Source organism: Hyperolius riggenbachi, chromosome 11 (assembly GCF_040937935.1).
Source record: "Hyperolius riggenbachi isolate aHypRig1 chromosome 11, aHypRig1.pri, whole genome shotgun sequence".
Lineage (NCBI taxonomy): Eukaryota > Metazoa > Chordata > Amphibia > Anura > Hyperoliidae > Hyperolius > Hyperolius riggenbachi.
Genome location: NC_090656.1, coordinates 220,838,507 through 220,859,875, shown reverse-complemented (window position 1 = coordinate 220,859,875; position 21,369 = coordinate 220,838,507). Strand labels below are relative to the sequence as shown.

At 44.4% G+C, this 21,369-nt stretch overlaps 2 protein-coding genes across 4 annotated transcripts in view; one reads left to right on the top strand and one right to left on the bottom strand.

The window, feature by feature from the left end:
* Positions 1 to 21,369, bottom strand: part of LOC137537658 (CD276 antigen-like) — a 401,520-nt gene that overhangs the window by 207,227 nt on the left and 172,924 nt on the right. The gene's annotated exons all lie outside the window — the stretch shown is intronic.
* IRAG1 (inositol 1,4,5-triphosphate receptor associated 1) overlaps positions 1 to 21,369 on the top strand; it is a 205,557-nt gene that overhangs the window by 102,777 nt on the left and 81,411 nt on the right. The window contains exons 2-6 of the mRNA XM_068259568.1: positions 4,530 to 4,708; positions 11,185 to 11,279; positions 15,765 to 15,841; positions 17,726 to 17,899; positions 19,402 to 19,479. Of these exons, the coding sequence (XP_068115669.1) occupies positions 4,637 to 4,708; positions 11,185 to 11,279; positions 15,765 to 15,841; positions 17,726 to 17,899; positions 19,402 to 19,479 (496 nt within the window). The 5' untranslated portion in view covers positions 4,530 to 4,636. The remainder of the gene's footprint in view (positions 1 to 4,529; positions 4,709 to 11,184; positions 11,280 to 15,764; positions 15,842 to 17,725; positions 17,900 to 19,401; positions 19,480 to 21,369) is intronic.

Genomic DNA, 21,369 nt, shown 5'->3' with positions numbered 1-21,369 from the left:
ACAGAACAGTACACAGAATGCTATATAGTGTGGCTGAACGAGCGGTGTACCACTGTTCCCAGCAGACACAGAACAGTACACAGAATGCTATATAGTGTGGCTGAACGAGCGGTGTACCACTGTTCCCAGCAGACACAGAACAGTACACAGAATGCTATATAGTGTGGCTGAACGAGCGGTGTACCACTATTCCCAGCAGACACAGAACAGTACACAGAATGCTATATAGTGTGGCTGAACGAGCGGTGTACTACTGTTCCCAGCAGACACAGAACAGTACACAGAATGCTATATAGTGTGGCTGAACGAGCGGTGTACTACTGTTCCCAGCAGACACAGAACAGTACACAGAATGCTATATAGTGTGGCTGAACGAGCGGTGTACCACTATTCCCAGCAGACACAGAACAGTACACAGAATGCTATATAGTGTGGCTGAACGAGCGTTGTACTACTGTTCCCAGCAGACACAGAACAGTACACAGAATGCTATATAGTGTGGCTGAACGAGCGGTGTACTACTGTTCCCAGCAGACACAGAACAGTACACAGAATGCTATATAGTGTGGCTGAACGAGCGGTGTACTACTGTTCCCAGCAGACACAGAACAGTACACAGAATGCTATATAGTGTGGCTGAACGAGCGGTGTACTACTGTTCCCAGCAGACACAGAACAGTACACAGAATGCTATATAGTGTGGCTGAACGAGCGGTGTACCACTATTCCCAGCAGACACAGAACAGTACACAGAATGCTATATAGTGTGGCTGAACGAGCGGTGTACTACTGTTCCCAGCAGACACAGAACAGTACACAGAATGCTATATAGTGTGGCTGAACGAGCGGTGTACTACTGTTCCCAGCAGACACAGAACAGTACACAGAATGCTATATAGTGTGGCTGAACGAGCGGTGTACTACTGTTCCCAGCAGACACAGAACAGTACACAGAATGCTATATAGTGTGGCTGAACGAGCGGTGTACCACTGTTCCCAGCAGACACAGAACAGTACACAGAATGCTATATAGTGTGGCTGAACGAGCGGTGTACCACTGTTCCCAGCAGACACAGAACAGTACACAGAATGCTATATAGTGTGGCTGAACGAGCGGTGTACTACTGTTCCCAGCAGTGACACACAATGACTGGGGGGGACCCTGGCTAGCGTGGCTGGAGCGCGAACTACCCTGCCTGCCTACCCAAAGCTAAACCCACAGACAAATGGCGGAGATATGACGTGGTTCGGGTATTTATTTACCCGAACCACGTGACAGTTCGGCCAATCAGAGCGCGTTCGGGTCCGAACCACGTGACCCGTTCGGCCAATCACAGCGCTAGCCGAACGTTCGGGGAACGTTCGGCCATGCGCTCTTAGTTCGGCCATATGGCCGAACGGTTTGGCCGAGCACCGTCAGGTGTTCGGCCGAACTCGAACATCACCCGAACAGGGTGATGTTCTGCAGAACCCGAACAGTGGCGAACACTGTTCGCCCAACACTAGTATTGGCCTGATGAAAACTGAACTTTGTTTGATCCTACTGGACTTTATATTACCAAGCTGAAGTAAGCTAAACTGTTATTTTCCACTTATTACTGCTGAGCTGAAGCTGTTTTCTTCTACTGCACAATAAACAGACTTTGTTTTATACATCTGTGTACTGCGTGCTGGCTGCGACCCCCTCTAAACTTCACAATATATATATATATATTTCTTTATTTCTGCTGTGTATGTCTAGCAGCATAGGTTCCGAAACATCTGTCCCACATTCCACTACGTCTAAGGGCCAAAATTAAAGGACACCTGAACTGAAAGGGATATGGAGTGTGCCATATTTAATTCCTTTTTAAACAAATCTAGTTGCCTGGCAGTCCTTCTAGGGTTTCCAGGTCTATAACTGGAACTGGTCAGTCACACTCCAAATGTTCTTTAGGACAAACTTATCAACTCTAAAGATGTGAGACAAGATGCTAAAACAGTGGTGGAGGCACCCAATGCTTAAAAGACAGGATAATAAAGTTGTTGATCTTATGAACAGAGAGGTAATCTTACCTTTTTTAAGAATTTGGACCAGTCTATTGAAAAAAAGGTCTTTTATCTGAGCAAAATCGACAAAAAAATACACGTTTTGCAGGTACTTGCCTGCTTCCTCAGGTCAGTGAAAAAACAGGTGCCTTAAAGCGGAATATAACCCTGCATTTCAACTTTGCTCTAAAACATTATTTACAGCATATTATATGCAAAAAGCATTTTTTTTTTACTAGACCAGCATTGGACGGGTTAAACACAGAGGTTTTAAGTTCGGTGCAGACGTTCAGATAGTTACATTCTATTTAGTTATATGTATATATTTAGAAATGTTACACACTCTTTGGCTGTCCTCCAACTCCTTCTCAGTGAGAGAGATGAGTCACAATAAACACTTAGATACATTTATGTAAACAAAAAGTATCTAACTCAAGTTCGGATGCGTCTGCAGAAATCTCCAGGGACTTTAAAGCCCTGTGTAACCCTTCCAATGCTGGTCTAGTAAAAAAAAAAAATGCTGGTTGCATATAATATACTGTAAATAATGTTTTAGAGCAAAGTTGAAATGCAGGGTTATATTCCGCTTTAAAGAGGAGCTGTCAGCCATACTATCTCAGAAAAAGAAAAACACATACAGTATATAAGTAGATAAATACTTGCTCTACTTACATAGAATATGTATTGCACTGTCCATGTTTTGATTTTAGTGAGTTTTCTACAGTAAAAAAAGAGAAAATCCTTCTTAGCGTTTCCATTTTAAAGAGAATCTGTATTGTTAAAATCGCACAAAAGTAAACATACCAGTGCGTTAGGGGACATCTCCTATTACCCTCTGTCACAATTTCGCTGCTCCTCTGCGCATTAAAAGTGGTTAAAAACAGTTTTAAAAAGTTTGTTTATAAACAAACAAAATGGCCACCAAAACAGGAAGTAGGTTGATGTACAGTATGTCCACACATAGAAAATACATCCATACACAAGCAGGCTGTATACACCCTTCCTTTTGAATCTCAAGAGATCATTTGTGTGTTTCTTTCCCCCTGCAGTTCTCATGCACTGAAGTTTCAGGCTGCTCTTTTCTCCCTGCAAACAGCTTTGCCCTTGTTTGTAATTTCTCAGTATGTGAAAGCCCAGCCAGCTCAGAGGACGATTTATCCAGCTTGTAAAAGATAAGAGAGAAGAGAGAAGCTGCCCTAATCTAAATAATACACAGGCAGTGTGCATAGAGGGGCCTGGAAGGGGGAGTTCATAGCAGAACCACAACACTGAAGAACTTGGCAGCCTTCCAGACACAGGCCCGACAAGTCTGACAGGGGAAAGATACATTGATTTATTACAGAGACTGTGATGGTAGAAAGTGCTGCAGTAAGCCAGAACACATTAGAATAGCTTTTAGAACTTGTAGGATGATAAAAAACAGGATGCAATTTTTGTTACGGAGTCTCTTTAAGTGTGGCTATTTTGAAGCCAATCCTGATGTCATTTCCTCCCTTACTCTCCTCTGCCTGATTTGCCCGCCCTTCACTATAGAAAGTGCATTGTCTCAGCATGAGAAATATTGGCCAATCAGAGAGGAACAGAGGTGTGGGAGGGGAAAACAGGAGGGAAAGAGGCTTCAGCCAATCAGGCCTACTGACATTTAAATCCCTGAATAATCTAGGCCCTGGATACAAGAAAGATATGTTGCAGCTGCGTAGCAATCCCCGCATTCTCAGATCCACAGGTTCTAGTAATCTACTCATACCCAGAGTCCACTTGGAAACTTTTGGTCCCAGAGCCTTCTGTCATGCTGCACCTATGCTGGAACTCCTTACCTCAACAGATCAGGACATCTCCATCCCTGGATGTGTTTAAATCCAGACTGAAAACCCACCTGTTCAGTTTGGCATTTGCAGAAATATAACTTTTGTTGTGTGAATACTTCATCCTACTACCAATTACTGAATCTGAGAGAGCCTAAGCGCTTTGAGCCCTATGGGAGAAAAGCGCTATAGAAATGTTATTGTATTGTATTGTATTATTGTAAGTCTGAGGGGAAATTAGAGAAGCAAAAAAGGACAACCCAGCATGCCCTGCAACTTCCTTTTTGTGTACCAAATTCTGTGTGTACCAAATAAGAGTCAGGTAAACTGGGGAATGATCATTTATCAACAAGAAAAGTAATAGTGATTTTAACTTTTGGATTGCCTGGTTAGCATCCTTATTACTTGTTTACCAGATAAAAATGAAGAATTGATTTTTGATTTATGCCCGACAGTTACACTTTAACTGTCATGGCTGTGTAGCAAGCATGAGCTCCTCACACTTGCGACACAGATATAGCAATTCAGGCACCTGGAGAGGACTACAAACCCTGCAGATATTGCTCTGTCCAGAATTTTAACCTTGGACTCTGCAATCCAAGAGCATTCACCACTACTTTCTCGGTTTTTGCAGCTATAAATAAATCCATACTAGGTTCTGAGGTTCTAATGTCACCTTTGTTTGTGTTTTGGCAGCATGTAGCAGTAGCAGATGAGCTCCCTGGAAAGCTGCTCGTGTGGATCTAGCTGGGCGTTTTTTGTCTTGAATCAGGGCTCTTCCATCTCAGTGCCCTTTCTTCAGGATGCCAACTGTGCCCGGAGACCCCCAGGAGATGGCAGATGGGCAGCACATTCCCAACTCTGCCCCTGCAAGGGTAAGTGACTGATTACATAAAGTGAACCTTAGGTGAAAATAAACTGCTGAGAAACAATTGTATCGATCCACCTACTCCTAAAAATGACCCTTTTTTATACACAGTTTTTGTTTGGTTCTGTGGAGGGGCTCAAAAGAAAAGATCCGACACTTACCTGGGGCTTCTATCGGCCCTCTGTAGCTGCAATGTCCCGCACCGTCCATCTATGATCCGACGTTCTCCGCCGCCGGTGCAGGACATGACAGCTGCAGGGGGCGGATAGAAGCCCCAGGTAAGTGTCGAATTTTGTCTTTTTAACCCCCTCCACAGAACCCTTTAAAAACTTAAAATGTAGATTTAATGTTTTATTGTCTCTGTTCAATTACACAGTCTTTCCTTGTCCTAGATCTAAAATATATGAACTATTGACCTTTTTTATGTATCCCCTGCACTCAAAAGCTGTCATTTGCAAACCTAAATGTTAACTGTGTTGAGGCAGAAAAATAAAAAAGGGAAATAGGCTAGTTATTTGCATGCTTGACCCCAGGGGCGTAACTATCCTGGATTGGCCCTTCCTCACCTCCATCATATCCTGTACATTAATATACAGAACAGGCAGTACAGCTGAAATGTTGATATACGTTACCCGCTCCTGGCACACACGTCACCTCCACTCACTTCCTGGTTAGCTTTCAATTGCCGTGCACTGCTTGCAACCAGCCCATCACCATGTGGCTCCAATCTCATGGTTTATGGATTTTGTACAGTATTCTTTCAAACTCATCCTATATACTGAAGGTTGTAAATATGCACGGACGCGGAAGCACCTGTGGGTGGGGCCTTAGCGTGGGTGGCTGCTTAGTGCGGCGGTTGTGGTGCGAGCACGCCAAAGCAGGGGCATCTGTATGCGGTGGCTTAGTGGGGGGGTGCAGAGAAGGTATTATCCAAACTGCCTCCATAATAACTATGCAAGTTGTAGTGTGGCATCAGGGTAGTGCCAGCGCTACCATAAGGGCAACCTGGGCAATTGTCCCAGAGTTCCAGGCCTGCTGCCGGGGTCCACCTGGTATCCCCCCGACTCAACTGTTGCTCCCTGTGGCTCCTGAAAAGTCTTGCAGAGAAGCATCTCACCTGTCTGTCAGTCCGTGGCTCTTTAGGCCTCGTTCACATCTGCTGCGCTGAAAAACTTGTGCGCGCTTTTGTGCGCATTTCTGTGCATTGCGCTGCGCTTCTTTAAGGCACGTTTTGCTTAATGTAGCAGTATCAGTTGTCAATAAAGCTTTGTTTTTCTATGTAAATGTATTTTTTTTTCCAAATGGGGTAAAAAACACATGCGCTTCTATGTGCTTGTACGCGCTTCTATGCGCTTAAAAAGCGCACCCATTCACTTGCATTGATGTGTGCTTTACAGCTCAACACACAGAAATGCATGCACCAATACATTTTTGTAACGCTGCTCAGCGCAGCGCATAGATGTGAACCAGCTACATTTAGTTACATGGGAAAATCAATACCTTGCTGAACGCACAGGGAAATGAGCTGTGAAAAGCGCACAGAAACGGCCCTGATGTGAACGAGGCCTTATCCTTGCAGCGGCACCTCTCTTCTGTTACATAATAAAATGCCACGGGTCACAGAGAAACCGTGGACTGACAAAGCCATGGATTGACAAAACCTTTGTCCTGGAACTAGTGGCTGCCACATGCACAGTAGCTTTCCTTTACACACGTAGACAGCGCTGTCCGCACTCTTGGCGGCACTCCCTGCCAGCCACGCAGCTCACCTCAGCTCAATTTCTTCGATGAGGGCGGGCTTCTTTCAGGCAGGGAGTGGGGCTTATCCCAGCCAGGCTGTAATGATCAGTGTCAGCACACAGAGAGAATCTGATTATTGGTGATCTGCAGTATCACCAAGAATACAGATATATATACCCGATTATTGATGATCTGCAGAATCACCGATAATACAGATATATGACTAACTTCTGGACACCTATAAAGAGTGAGTGTTTGGTGCAACAGTAATAATTTGAGTGAGACCCCCCGAGGAGCAGGTGGTCCTTGATTGTATGAGACTTGTCTCCCACAGGGAAGTTTGTAAACCTTCCACCAGCCTGAGACTTCCAAAAGGGGAGAAGCCCAGGCTGACTAGCAGAAAGGCCTAGTAGCTTAGTGACACCTAGAAAACGGGTGTCACAAGCAGGACTGGAACTTATCACTCTAAGGAGAGGGATCTAGGTCGGACAGGCCAGGTCGGCAACACACGGACAGATAAAGTACAGAGACAGAAAGCTGATTCGGTAACCAGGGGCAGGCAGAGTTGGCAACAGGTAATCAGATATGCGTAGGTACCGAATCAGTAAACAGCAGGATAGTCAGGGAAGCAAAAGGTGATAACAGATATCTAACAATGCCTAGACTTGGATGTGAGGTCCGTGGTCTCAACACCCTGGAACTAGTCTGAGATATAACACACAATGGTAACACAGTGTCTCTAGTCTTGGGTGTGAGGTGCGTGGTCTCGACACCCTGGAACTAGTCTGAAGTATAACACAATGATAACACAGTGTGAGGTCCGTGGTCTCGACACCCTGGAACTAGTCTGAAGTATAACACAATAATAACACAGTAGTAATCTGGCTCAGTGTGAATTCCCAGGTTCTCCTGGTTCTAACACACTGTGGGATCTGACTATTGGTCTGAGTGCTTTCACGTAAGTGTTCGCAATGGCAGACAACTTGAGACTGACCAGCAATAACTATATAGAGAGCGGCGCTCCCTGACGCCACCCAGCGCTGATCAACCAATAGCCGCCCGCTCTGAGATCAGCTACCCAACCTGGTCAGCTGATCCCTCTCCGTTTGTCATAAAGGTTCCGCCTCTCCGCGCGCGCGCGCGTATTCCTCAATCTGTGTGCACTAGAAGGCCCAGCCACATCAGACGCACGCCGGCGCGTGCAAACCGCTGAGCCGAATGCGGAACCAGCCGCCTCGCTGCCAGTCCGCGCGGCGGCTTTTCCGCAATCTATTACACAGGCATGTTCTCTTCCACTGCTGTATCTAGTTTTTCTGGTGGGTTGGGATGGAAAAGGCCATAGGATGATTTATTCATTCTGTGCATCATGGTAGATATGCTGTCAGTGGCAGCAGGCAGCCGCTGAGCATTCTTAAATCACTACGCCTGGGCACATATGTTCCCTCTTGCCCCCCTTAGCTACGCCTCTGTCTTCTCATTAAAGGAAACCAGAGATGAACACTTTGGCACAAAATAAACATATCCCCCGATAGGTTTTACAAAATAAATACTACTGGTATTTTCACCGCTCTGGTGTGCCGTTTTTTTGTGGGTTTTTTACTGAAACTCCATGCAAAACACAGTTAATCAGAAAAGCATATTGTTTAGTGTGCAAAATGAAATCACCATTTCTAAAAACCTAACCATGACTAACAAACATAGATTAAAAAAAAATAATTGTTTTCAATATACCCTTTACATTAGCAGCTCCTCCCATCTCATAACCGCTCTCTGTGATGCTGCAAGTATACAGAAAGGGGAAAGCAGAGCCAGAAGGGGGCAGACTTGGGCTTGAACAGACATCAGAGAAGACTCAGCTGTAATGATTCCTGAGCAAAGCCAGACTGAATGCTCAGTCGGGGATTTTATCAGGACTGATAACAAGCAGGCTGGGCAGTGAAGAATGAAACAGAGAGCAGGGTAGGTGTTTTCTCTAATGTTCCCACTGGTGTATATGGTAAAATACATGAGGGTGCTTCGTCTCTGGTTCACTTTAAACAGTGCTGCTTTAGCAGCGCAGCTTAATGAATCAATCCCTTTGTGTAATGATCAGGGGTGTAACATAGAGGATCCCCATAGACCCTGCTCCCCTCCCCCTGTTATGCCCCTGATGATGGAATGTTGCATGCTGAGATCCAGTGGCATAGCTAGGGAGCTATGGACCCCAGTGCAAGTTTTACATGGGGCCCCACAAGCATGATACGGCGCACCAAAACCTGCCAATGGCAACCACAGTGTCAGAGGTTCAAGAAGGGGATGGGGAACAGTTTGCTAATGATTACTATTATTCAAAGCATCTATAGAAGTGACTGTTACCAGTACAGGACCTATAAAGAGATAATACTGTGGTTGAGGCCTGAGGGCCCCGGTGTAGTCGCAACCTCTGCATCCCCCACTGCTGAGACCTGTTCTTCCTCTTTCGTGTCTTGCAAGAGCATAGACACTCCATAACAGGCACTCTGGGAATAGTAGTTCTGCTCATCTGGCTGCCCGTAGTCTTTACAACCCGAAAGTTCTGCCAAATATAAAAGTTTATTTAACTAGCGGCACTTTCTCAGCGCTATTAATACGATCGGGATGGTTTTAATTTGCTGTAACATTTAGTGGAGTCTAAATACAGCCGCATTCTTCTACATTTTCACATTAATAAAAGGACGGGATTCGCTTGGCTGTGTTTCCAATATCTGCACAGATGGTGGACCACTACTCAGTTCAAAACATCCGGTGACTTATCTGCCATGAGGTGGATATGAAGAGGGGCTGTCATGGATCTCACATTGCGAGGACTGCTCCCTGATCCAATACAAAGTTTATTTTCTAGTTAAAATGTGATCAACATTTTCTGTAGCAGTTTATAGAGTACACTAGCACTGACACAGGGGCATGGGACGCAGGGACAATTGTATATTATTAAATAGGATAGTCATGTCACTGTCCTCAGAGGAACTCAGAAACTAATCTCTACCATAGTTATAGTCTAATGTCCTACCATATTATTATTACCGGTATGTGTTTATACAGCACTGACATCTTCTACAGCTATTTACAGAGTAAAGAGATAATCACTATTACCTAAACCTTAACGGCTCCTACTAGGACCTGTTCCTGAATCCTGACTAGTCAAAAACACTACACATAGATCCCAGCTGTCCATTTTTCAAAGACAATTTCTTTGGTTGAAAGAATTTCATCTAACACACACCTTTCAGTCTTTGAAGAAATTGATCTGATTTTTCACCCTTTCTGTTCGACAATTATTGAGAAAAATGGTCAATCTGATCAAATTTCTTAAACAAATAATAAATAAAAACTTTACATTTTTTCATACAATTGATCATTTCCTCAAATTGGCATAAAATAAAATGTTTTAGTTGTAACGTTACATTTTGTCTATTTGATTTTAACCCAGTTCAATTAAAAATATAGTAGACTGTGTAAAAATATTGAGATACATTTTTCTTCTGATAGATACATTTGATCAAAATTGTCATTTTTCTCAACTAAAATTGATCAGAGGTTGAAAAAAATCAGATAAATTTTGTCAGAAATTGAATGGTGCATGGTGGGTTATATGAAAGTCATTCGACCTAAAAGCTTAAATTCAAGAATAATCAAGAATGAGAGGGAGAATGGAGGGAGTCGAACCACAGCTAAAACACAGCTTGTCAGGGCTGTGCAAGCATTCCAAAATGAGGAGGCCTAACTGTCCCACTGATTGTTTTTATTAATATTACTAAAAGGTTCTAGACTTCATTTTTAAGTGTATTTCTATCCATTTCGTGGTTATTAGTATTTTTCTATTATACATATGTGATGTGTCACAGATAACTGAGCATTTGGCATGTGTCATGACTTCAAAAAGGTTGGGAACCACTGGTGTAGGGGAACCAACAGTCCATCTCACATTCACGGAGGATGGGAAATGCAGGGCACAAAGGTTTCCTGTAGCCCCTTGAGAGAGTGAAAGCATGAATCAGGAAATCTACGGACCACAAAATAGAAAACAGTTGTTAGGCAAGTCCCTCTCACTCACTACATCTGTTCCTGCATTCAGCTAAGTTCGTTTTTTACACAGATTTACTTTACATTGCCTTCATGGCACTGGTGTCAGCTGGAAACAGTCCAGATGTTAAAGTCCAGCTTTGTTGTGCAGAGTATGTGGCTTACTGCAGGCAGGGCAAGTTCTAGACTTTTTGCTGCCTGAGGCAAATTTGTGAGGGTGCCGCCCCTTGGAAGGTGCCGCTTCACACACGTGGTTCAGGAGGCGTCATATAAGGTCCGCCCCTTACTGCAGGGAACCATTACCTATATAACTACAAGATGACTGGGCATAGACACTGAGATGCAAATAGTTCCTTGTAGATGCAGGAATATGCTCATTTTATATGCAAATTTATTTATGCAGCTGGAAAGTAGAACAGTGGAATTCCACCAGGCTTCTGTCTGACATGTGTGTTAATATCTGTATAGCGTTTTTCTCCTGTTATAAACAAGGGAAGTCATTTCAGTGTGAAAAGCAGGACTCACAATGCTTCGCTTCAGGGCAATGGGGGTAACCAGTCTGAAGTGGTGCATTATGGGTGTCATTTGTTACAAGTGAATAGTGCTACTTTTACTATGAGATGGTCTCACTTACAAACATAAAGGGAGGATAAACAAGGCAACATAGCTATACATCACTTATAACTGTACGGTCTATTACAGGAGGTGGAGAAGGGGGTTCGGGCCTGCATCCCACCGGCTATAATCCTTCCTGAACCTGATACTGTGCTCGAGGGAAACTGCCTGGAAAGAAGCCGGTAAGTAATTGTAAAGCTTCACTGCTACACTTACAAACGCTAAAAAAGGCCAAGAATTGAATGGCATTCTATTTTTCAGTGTTAGTGTGTTTAAAGCAAACCAGAAGTGGCACAGGTTTGACTTGCCTAAGTAGAAGGAAGGCTCTGGATACCATAGTCTGGATAGAATAGTATAGTCTGGCTCTGGATAGGATAGTATAATCTGATAGTCCAACCACATCTCATCACAGCACTTCTACAACTCCCCTCCGTAAAGTCCTGGACCGCCTCCCCATCCACTTCAGGATCAATTTCAAAATTCTGTACTTGGGCTACAAATCGGTGCACAGGACCTGCCCAACCTTCATCTCCAAACTTGTCCACAGGCACATACCTGCCCACCCCCCTGATCCTCCAAAGACCTGCGTCTGTTTGCACTGCGCATATCTCACTCCCATGCATGATAGTAGGACTTCACTAGGGCTGCCCCCACTCTCTGGAACTTGCTTTCACCAGCCATCAGACTTGCCTCTACCTTTAACACCTTCAAACGAGCCCTCATTCAAGATTTACCTTTTCATGCTCCCCTACCCCCCCACATTAGTACCATAACACGTTCTGCTGGGCACCCCCCTCAAAAGATGCACCTATTGTCTCTATCCCTCTTTAGATTGTACGCCTCTGGCAGGGCCCTCCCCCCCTAGTGTTTTCAACTTGATTATGCAATCTCACTGTCTGACACCGCTCTTGCGGACTAGAACAGACCCTATTTTTTACCAAAGACTCTGAACCACTGTTATCAAATACATTTGCATGCTCTTCAATGGGAGGGAAACCAAGAGCCCAATATAGTGTAGTATGTCAAAAACAAATGTAGATAATGATAAGGTAGACAAATATACTCACAAACATGGGTTACCACATAGAAAACCACTTTGTAGGCAGGTGAGAATAAACCTGTCCTCACTCAGAATGAGAAGTCGCTCTCTGTAGATCGGAAAGAAAGGGGTAGGTCACCCCTCCACCTAGGGGTGGACTCAGTTATGCAATAGGAGAACAGAAGCGCCAGCAGGATAAAAATGAATAAAACCTTTAAAATTCGCTTGGAGGAAGCGGTGGACTCACCTCCATAAAGCAGACACGAAAGACTGTCTGAAGATAAATACATACATTTATTGTAAAGTACCCCAGGGATGCAACGCGTTTTGCAGGCTAGGCCCGCTTCATCAGGCAATAAGATGGGGACAACAACAGCAATTCGGATATAGCAAGTGACAACAGAGGCAATTCACTTGCTATATCCGAATTGCTGTTGTTGTCCCCATCGTATTGCCTGATGAAGCGGGCCTAGCCTGCGAAACGCGTTGCATCCCTGGGGTACTGATCGAGCGGGAAATCGCATTGTGTGTACCCAGCATTAGTCCTTGGTATGTCCCAAGAAGGCATGGCCCAACCAAGCACTTAAGGTAGCCATACATCTAGAGATGTTGGGCAGATTCGACCAAGAGACAAATCTCTCTCTGGTTGAATCTGATTAGAAAGAGATCTGTCAGCTGTCCATGCACCACAGGTCGATTCCCGATCAATTTCAGCATGGAATCTCTCGGGAATCGGACGAGAGATTTTAATTACATGCTACCGTAGTTAAAACCCACATATTTTATTTGCCCATTTGTCCCGGTTATTGCAATGTTTAAAATTTTTCCCCAGTACAATGTATGGCACCAATATTTTATTTGGAAATAAAGGTGCATTTTTTCAGTTTTGCATCCATCTCTAATTACGAGCCCATAATTTATAAAGTAATAGTAATATGCATTGACATACATATTAAAAAAAAGTTCAGTCCCTAATGTAACTATTTATGTATTTTTTTAACTGTATATTTTTTTATAAAAAAAAATGTGGGTAACTATTGGGGAGTGTGGAAGGTAAGGGGGTTAATTTTAAGTGTTAAAAAATGTCTTTTAATGAAAAAAAAGTGTGCAGATGTAATTCTATTTTTTGGCCACAGGATGTCCTCGCGCATAACTTCCCTATGCATAGTATTACTACGCAAAGAGGAAGTAGTGCGTGGATATGTAAGTATGTGTGGCAGCGCCGTTTAACCAGTTTTGCCAGTTCGTGTCCCCATGTAAAATTAATGTGATCTCATGTCTGTAAAACCATTATGTAGCACTAGGCTAGCTAGCTCAACTGTCCGGCACCCCCCAATCCCCGCCGCTCCCCCGTTTATACATTACTCAGCCTGGATCCAGCGATCGGCGCAGTCTCCCTGCACAGCTCCGGTCTTCATTATGGGGAGGATCGCACATGACGTCATGCGCAAACCCGATCCTCCCCATAGAGAGACCGGAGCTGTGCAGGAAGGCTGGGCGATCGATGGATCCAGGATGGGTAATGTATTAACGGGGGATCAGGAGGGATCACAATCGGGGGGAGCTGGACACTTGCACTAGCTAGCCTAGTGCTAGCTAAAGGTATTACAGGCATGAGATCACATTAATTATGCATTGGGGACTCCTGGGGCCAGCAAACGGTATGCTCAACACCGCTAAGCATACCACTAAGAAGGCTAATAGACGGCATCGGTCATTCAACCGAGGACTTACATCAATGAATGGGAACTGTGTTCCCATTTTTTGATTTCCCGGCTAATGATTGGTGGCGGTAGCGATAGCGGGAGCAGGCGTGGCGAGGGGGGGGGGGGGGACAAGTGGGAAGGGACGTAGTAGCTAGTTACGTCCCTGCAAGGTAATATGGGATTTTACAGGGAAGTAGTTACTTGTCCCGGGGGAGAGGAAGGTTAAAGTAAACCTGAACTGAAAATAAACTGAGGAGATAAACAATTCTATCTTACAGTTTTATTTAGTGTTTAATAGCTGAAAAAAAATGTTTTTATTATGTCAATTAAATCAGTGTTCCCCAACCCTGTCCTCAAGGCCCACCAACAGTGAATGTTTTGTGGAAATCTACACAGGTAGGTAATCAGCTCTACTGAGACACTAATTACCCCACCTATGAATGTTCCTGTGGTTTTCTGCAAAACGTGTACTGTGGGCTTTGAGGACAGGGTTGGGGAGCTCTGGGTTAAATGACACAGCCTTTTAGTGTTCCGGAGCCTCAATCTATGAATTATTGATTTTTTAATCTATACCTTGCACTCCAAAGTTTCTCTTTGCTGGGCAATCATTTTATGGCTTTTTTTTTATATAGACTTCAGCCTTCATATCTCGCCCGGACTTACATCAACATGACTTCACACCCGTGCATGTGTCCCTGGGCACGTATTTGCATCACAGTCCAATTTTATGGCTTTTAATTAATTATCAGTAAGCATTACCTTTAGGCCAACTAGAGAGAAACTGACATTTGCATACCTTAATTCTTAACCCTTACAGTGAGGAACAAAGAACACGGCCTAGATCAATTCAGGAATGGCACTATATATACACATGTTTATCTTATCATTTCACATGTGAGTTCAGGTACCTTTTAGGGACAACCAAGATGGGCATTAAAGATTAGAGATGGCCAGGACGGTTCGCCCGCGTACGGTTCCAGGCGAACTTTGGGTGGTTTGCATTCGCCGGCAAAGGCGAACTTTTGCGGAAGTTTGGTTCGCCCCCCTAATGCTGCATTAGAGTCAACTTTGACCCTCTACATCACAGTCAGCAGGCACATTGTCGCCAATAAGACTACACTCACTCCTGGAGCCCCACCCCCCCCTTATAAAAGGCAAGGTTCACCGGCCGTTTGACTCACTCGTTCGCCTACAGTAATTAGTGAAGGGACAGCTGCTGACAGACTCTGCTAGGGAAAGCTTAGTTAGGCTCTTGTAGGCTTGTTGGCTTGCTCCTGGCTGATTGTTATTCCTTAAATAGCACCCCACAACAGCTCTCCCTTCCTCCTCCTCCAGGGGAGGAGGATCTTGTCTTCCAGGGATTTGAAGGATGTCAAAAGCACGCTCACATACATTGGCCAGGAATCGTACCCGGGTCAACTGCTTGGAGGGCAGCTATGCTCACCATATACCACCAACACTACAGGCTGAAGCCAGTCTAGCTGGCCTGGGAAGGATGAAAAGCTAGGTGGCCATACAACCATTCCTGCTAACCTAAAGCTTACTTGTGTCTTACAACACATTGGCTTAAGACTTTACCAAATCCAATGCTCCAATATGGGGAAGCTTCTCTGTTTGCTGTTTTTTGTTTTTTTTTAAGTGTCGTGTCACAGTTCACTCATCTCTTCAACTACAAGGCCCAGGAGTAGTCTTAGCTACTATAATATCTATGTTACGGCAGGGCCCTTATTACACTTTCTCTTACAGGGCTATGGAAACCGTTTTGCCCATTCGATAAAGCAAGGTGCAAAAATGAAATCATGCCTAGCAGAGGATGTGCGGGTAGGAGGCGCACTTCAGCATTTCTGCTTTGGGTCCTGGAGGACTTCTCCCATCCATGCAGATCATCAGAAAACTGATGGGCCTTTTGTTTTTTCTTTCAGACCGCACAGTCCATCTATCAGATCCAACCGCCAGTCCCGGTCATCTTCATCTTCGCCAAGTTCCTTGATTTCTGTTGGTGAGTAATATTGGCTACAAGCTTAACCGAACTTGTGAATGGAATTATGTAGGAATCCTTGCCCTTAAAGCAAACCCAAGGAGAATTGAGATTAAAAAAAGAGATACTTACCTTAGAAGAGGCTTCCCATGTCCTCTTGGAGACCAACACTGCTGCCTAAGACACTCTTGAAGATCACGCTGCTCTTCGTGCTCTAGTTTGGTCATGAAGCACCTGCAATCATCCATGAGGCTTACTGCACAGGTGCAGCCATACTCACACATTCATGTAGAGGAGCTTGGCCACGTAACATATCCATCAAGCTCTTGTCGGATACATTTTGGGGTCGGGAGGTGAAATGAGGCCCAAGGCAAGGTGGTAGCCTTTGCTTCCCCCTATAGTCATTTTGGTAAGCTAAGGTGTGAGAGTGGTCAGAGAAGGTGGCAGCTGGGCCCCTTGATGCCCACTAGGCCCCAGGCAGTTGGCTAGGTTACCTTGTGGATGATCCTGCTTTAACACTGTGGGAGATGTTTCACCAAAATATCAGTCATCCCTGATTACCTATTCAAGAAAAGGTAAAGATTTCTCATGGGAAAGGGGGTATTGGCTACTGATTGGGATGAACGTCAATCCTGGGTTAAAGTTCCTTTTTAAACAATGACTATGGAGAACAGAATCAGACTTAATGTACATACGTACACTTAGATTAAACTCATCCATAGGGGCTGATAAAGATGTGCATTCAACGGCTCCTGACCGTTCTCAGCACGTCACCGAGTGATCAACACGGCCAATTGCTGGCCGAGGGCATTGTTCTGGCCTATACAACCTCGGTCCCATACTGTTGCCTGAGGGAGTCTCAATCCCACCTATGCGACAGCCGGCCTTGTAGATGTGAATGAAGCATCAGAGCTTAGGGTGAAAAATGTTGCAGCTGAATTCCTCAAAAACTATTAGGAACCATTGGCTTATTCCACCCCTAAGTGAAACTGCAGTTTTTAGGGTTGGAATGACTCTCTAAGGTGCTTTAATAACTCCCTACAGGACGTTAGGCATGGAGCTGGGTGGTCAGGACGCACGTGTAGTCAACACAGCTTGGCCAGAGGCCCTGGCAAGATGATTCCACTTTGATGATAAATACTTAATAAAAAATGCTCTTCCTTTGCCAATGCATACCAGCGAAAGCAGAGAAAGCATTTGGATGCAAAAGTGAAACACTTGAGAAAGTTTACTGGACCATTTTCCTGTCTCCAGAACATCTCAGCACTTTAGAAACTGAAAGTCCCTCTAGGTGGAACATTATGTCTGCAAGATGGAGAAGATCAAGGCCCCAATTCTGTGAATGTTTCTCACAAGAGGTCTTTTATTTTAGTCATTTTCTCCTCTACGTTTTCTCCTAGCTAGGAGATAATGTTACATCTTCTGTTTAAAGTAAACCTGTACCTTAGGAAAAAAAATAGATACTTACCTCAGGAGGAGGAAGCCTCTGGTTCCTAATGAGGCTTCCCCCGTCTTCATCCGCCAGCCCCATCCAGCGTTGGCAGCCTCAAAAAAGCGGCAACAATAATTCATGGAGCACTTTAAAAAAAAAAGTGTAAATTAAATTTACAATTTTTACAAGCGCAATAAAAAAAAAAAAAAAGAAAAGATAAATTTGGGGCTTCGCAAAATATTGACATTTGGGCACCCACGATGCCCGATATATGGCAGGCACTGTATCAGTGTCCGTTATTTTCCGGGCGCCCTAAGTTCCGCTCCGGCTTCCAAAGACCAATATTTTCTATTGGCATCTATGGTAACTTAATTAGCCCGCTCGCCGCATGCGCCCTTTTTTACTGCTTCTCACTCAACCTGCTAAACCACGAAAAAGATGACATTGTTTACTTAGCTTCAGATCTCTTCCAGATAACAATGGACACGTCATCGACTTGGTACGTGATAACCTACCTGATGTCCGGATGTCGGAGGAGGACAAGAAGAAAAACATAGAGCTACTGGAAGAGGCCAAGAAAGTCAGCGAAAAATTCCTGTCCCGACGGGGAAGGCGATCGCGGTGCAGCCTCTCTGAGTCTCCCACAGGTATACCCCATACATCTCCTATATGTATACCCCATACATCTCCTATATGTATACCCCATACATCTCCTATATGTATACCCCATACATCTCCTATATGTATACCCCATACATCTCCTATATGTATACCCAATACATCTCCTATATCTATATCCTGTACATCTCCTATATGTATACTCCATACATCTCTTACATGTACTGTATACCCCGTGCATTTCCTATATGTATACCCGTACATCTACTATGTGTGTACCCCGTACTTCTCCTATATGTATATCCTGTACATCTCCTGTCTGCCACGCCCTGGGAGGCTGGGGTCCCGGAGGGCCAGCTTGCCCTGGGAAGCTTGGACCTGGGAGGGCCCAAGGCTCGAGTGCCAGAGAGCCAGCTTGCCCCTGGAGGCCAGGGGAGGGTGGAGGGCTGGGGACTTGGTCCCAGGCACACAGCGAGTCGGTGGCCCCAGTGTGTGTGTGTGGGGGGGAGGGTCAGCAATGCCGGGCAGACAGCAAGCAGTCACGCCCGAGGGGACGGTTTAGGGGGCAAGTTCGTAGGGTGGCGGAAGGCATGGACCTTGGCTGCAGGCCCCTTTCCCCATGCAGCAGAGCCCCAGGAGATGAGGTGCTGGCCAAGAGAGCAAAAGAGGACTAAATCCTTCCGGGGAGACCGACTTGTGGGCCAGCTCACAGGGCAGGAAGGGAGAGAAATGAATCCTCCCAGAGACCTAGCAGGGCAAGGGGAAGCCCCAGAAGAGTGGAAAAGGACGAGCGCCTTCCATGGGAGAGCCTGAGTCACCTGGACTAGCTTGCCATGCAAGGAGGGAAGGGAATGTTTATATACCTACACACATATGTTCCCTCCCGGAGACCAAAATGAGGTAACCAGTAGGGTAATATTTGATATATTTCCCGAGATTACCCAGCGCAGGGAGAGCTGTCTTCCGGCTTCTCCCTGCACCCACATTACATGTGACTGGAGTATACGCAACTCTAGTTATAGTCGCTGATCGCAGCAATTACCATGGGCACCTAAGCTAAGCACCCACAGACAGATCACAGCCATATGGATTGGAGATCTACACCGACGTGCGTTCATCTGTCTGAATCTACAAGTGTCGTTTGTACCGTCGTAAAGAAACAATCAAGTAAACGATCATTTACATGATCGCAGCAAAACCCATGAAAGTCAGTGAGAATCGGAATGATCCTCCGCGATTGCATCCAACATCGCTGCGTATGTCGGGAAACATCGTTTAACGAATTTTCGCTAAACAATATTGCGTAATATTGCAGAAAAAAATTTTGACACCAAAAATTGTTTTGAAAAATCGCATTGTGGTTATGGGCCTTTACCACACTTCCATACTTGCAGAACAGGTTCCATGCTTTCGCGAGTACTATTTCTGTCTGCTGCTAATAAAAAATGTTTTGAAAACAAATTTAGCATTAGGAGTGCCGGCTGAATAACTCTGTATTATGATAATGATCATGCCTTTATTTTCTCTCCAGTCTCCTCTCCATCCCTGAGTCCCAAGGTGTCGCCAGTGTCATCGCGGAGCAGCTCGTTCACCTTCCCTCCGGCACCAGGTACCTCTCCTGCAAGGTCACGCTGGGCGTAGTTTCCCACAACACCTCTCAATGTCGTCCCCTTTGTTTGAGCCGTGTTGTATTGTGTAGCTTCGAAGGATACCTGGGGTCAAAGTTCATTCCCATTCCGTATACATTTCCTTCTATTCAAGAATGCCGTTATCAGGAGGGCTTCGTGTTCCTACCTGCGCTACATCAAACAGCAGAATGGTGTCCACAGGTCTGGGAGGAGGGGAAGTTCTTGTGAAACCTCAGACACACTGATCAGGCAGCAGTGCATAGGTAGGGTGGAGGGACATTACTGGAATCACACACATCACTTGGCCAGCAGAACAGGAAATTTGATGGACACTGAGGTGTGTCAGGAGCCCATCAGCAGTGACTAGAGGCAAGATCCTAACACAGGTAATGATACCTCATATTTCACTTATTATTCAACTAGGGAAAATTGAATTAATGAATTAATTAAGTTACAGAGTACATAGTCATGTCACTGACTGTCCTCAAAGGAGCTCACAATCTAATCTTTCCGTAGTCATAATCTAATGTCCTACCATAATCTTATTATGTATTTATATAGCAATGAAATCTTCTGCAGCACTTTACAGAGTACATAGTCACGTCACTGACTGTCCTCAAAGGAGCTCACAATCTAATCCTTCTACAGTCATAGTCTAATGTCCTACCATATTATTATTTATTTATATATATAACGCTGACATATTCTGCATCATTTTGCAGAGTACATACTCACGTCACTGACTGTCCTCAAAAGAGGTTACAATCTAATCATTCCACAGTCATAGTCTAATGTCCCACCATATTATTATTATTATTTATTTATATATATATATAAAACGCTGACATATTCTGCAGCATTTTGCAGAGTATCTAGATATGTCACTGACTGTCCTTAGAGAAGCTCACAATCTAATCCTACCACAGTCATAGCCTTATGTCCTACCATATTATTATTATGTATTTATATAGCATTGACATCTTCCAAAGCACTTTGCAGAGTACGTAGTCATGTCACTGCCTGTCCTCAGAGAAGCTCACAATTTAATCCTACCATAGTCATAGTCTAATGTCCTACCATATTATTATTATGTATTTATACAGCACTGACATCTGCAGCACTTTGCAGAGTACGTAGTCATGTCACTGCCTGTCCTCAGAGAAGCTCACAATTTAATCCTGCCATAGTCATAGTTCTAATGTCCTACCATATTATTATTATGTATTTATAAAGAATTGACATCTTCTGCAGCACTTTACAGAGTACATAGTCATGTCACTGACTGTCCTCAGAGTAACTCATAATCTAATCCCTTCCATAGTCAGTCATTGTCTTATGTTCATATATAGCCTAACGCTAACCATACATGGGTCGATTATATCCAGATATGCCTAGCTGATTGTTCCCTATCTGATTAGAATTCAGTTAAATGAACATTTGCTGTCAAGTGGAAAACCTCTGCAGCCCTGACCTGGGTCATATCTGCGTCTAGTGGGGTTGTTGAAGGAACAGTAAACTAGCAGTTGAGTCACTGCTGTCATGTGCATCACCCAAAAAGAGAACTTTTTACTATTTCTGATTAAGGCTCCCTGCAAACTGCATGCGATTCCGATTTTTAATCGGTTTTTACATCCGTTTCCTATTTTTAATCGTTACTGCATGGTGAGTTTTTTCCTCCGTTTTTCCTTTGATTGCATTCAGGGAATATCGGAATTGAAAATCGGAAATGGAATCGGAATCACAAAACGGATTTGCAGTGTGCAGGGAGCCTAATGGTGAGTGGGTGAACCCGAAATGCAGTATCGCTTGAGGCAAAACAGAACCTGAATGCTGGTGCATGCCACGGCAAGAGGGGTTATCTCACCTAGGTT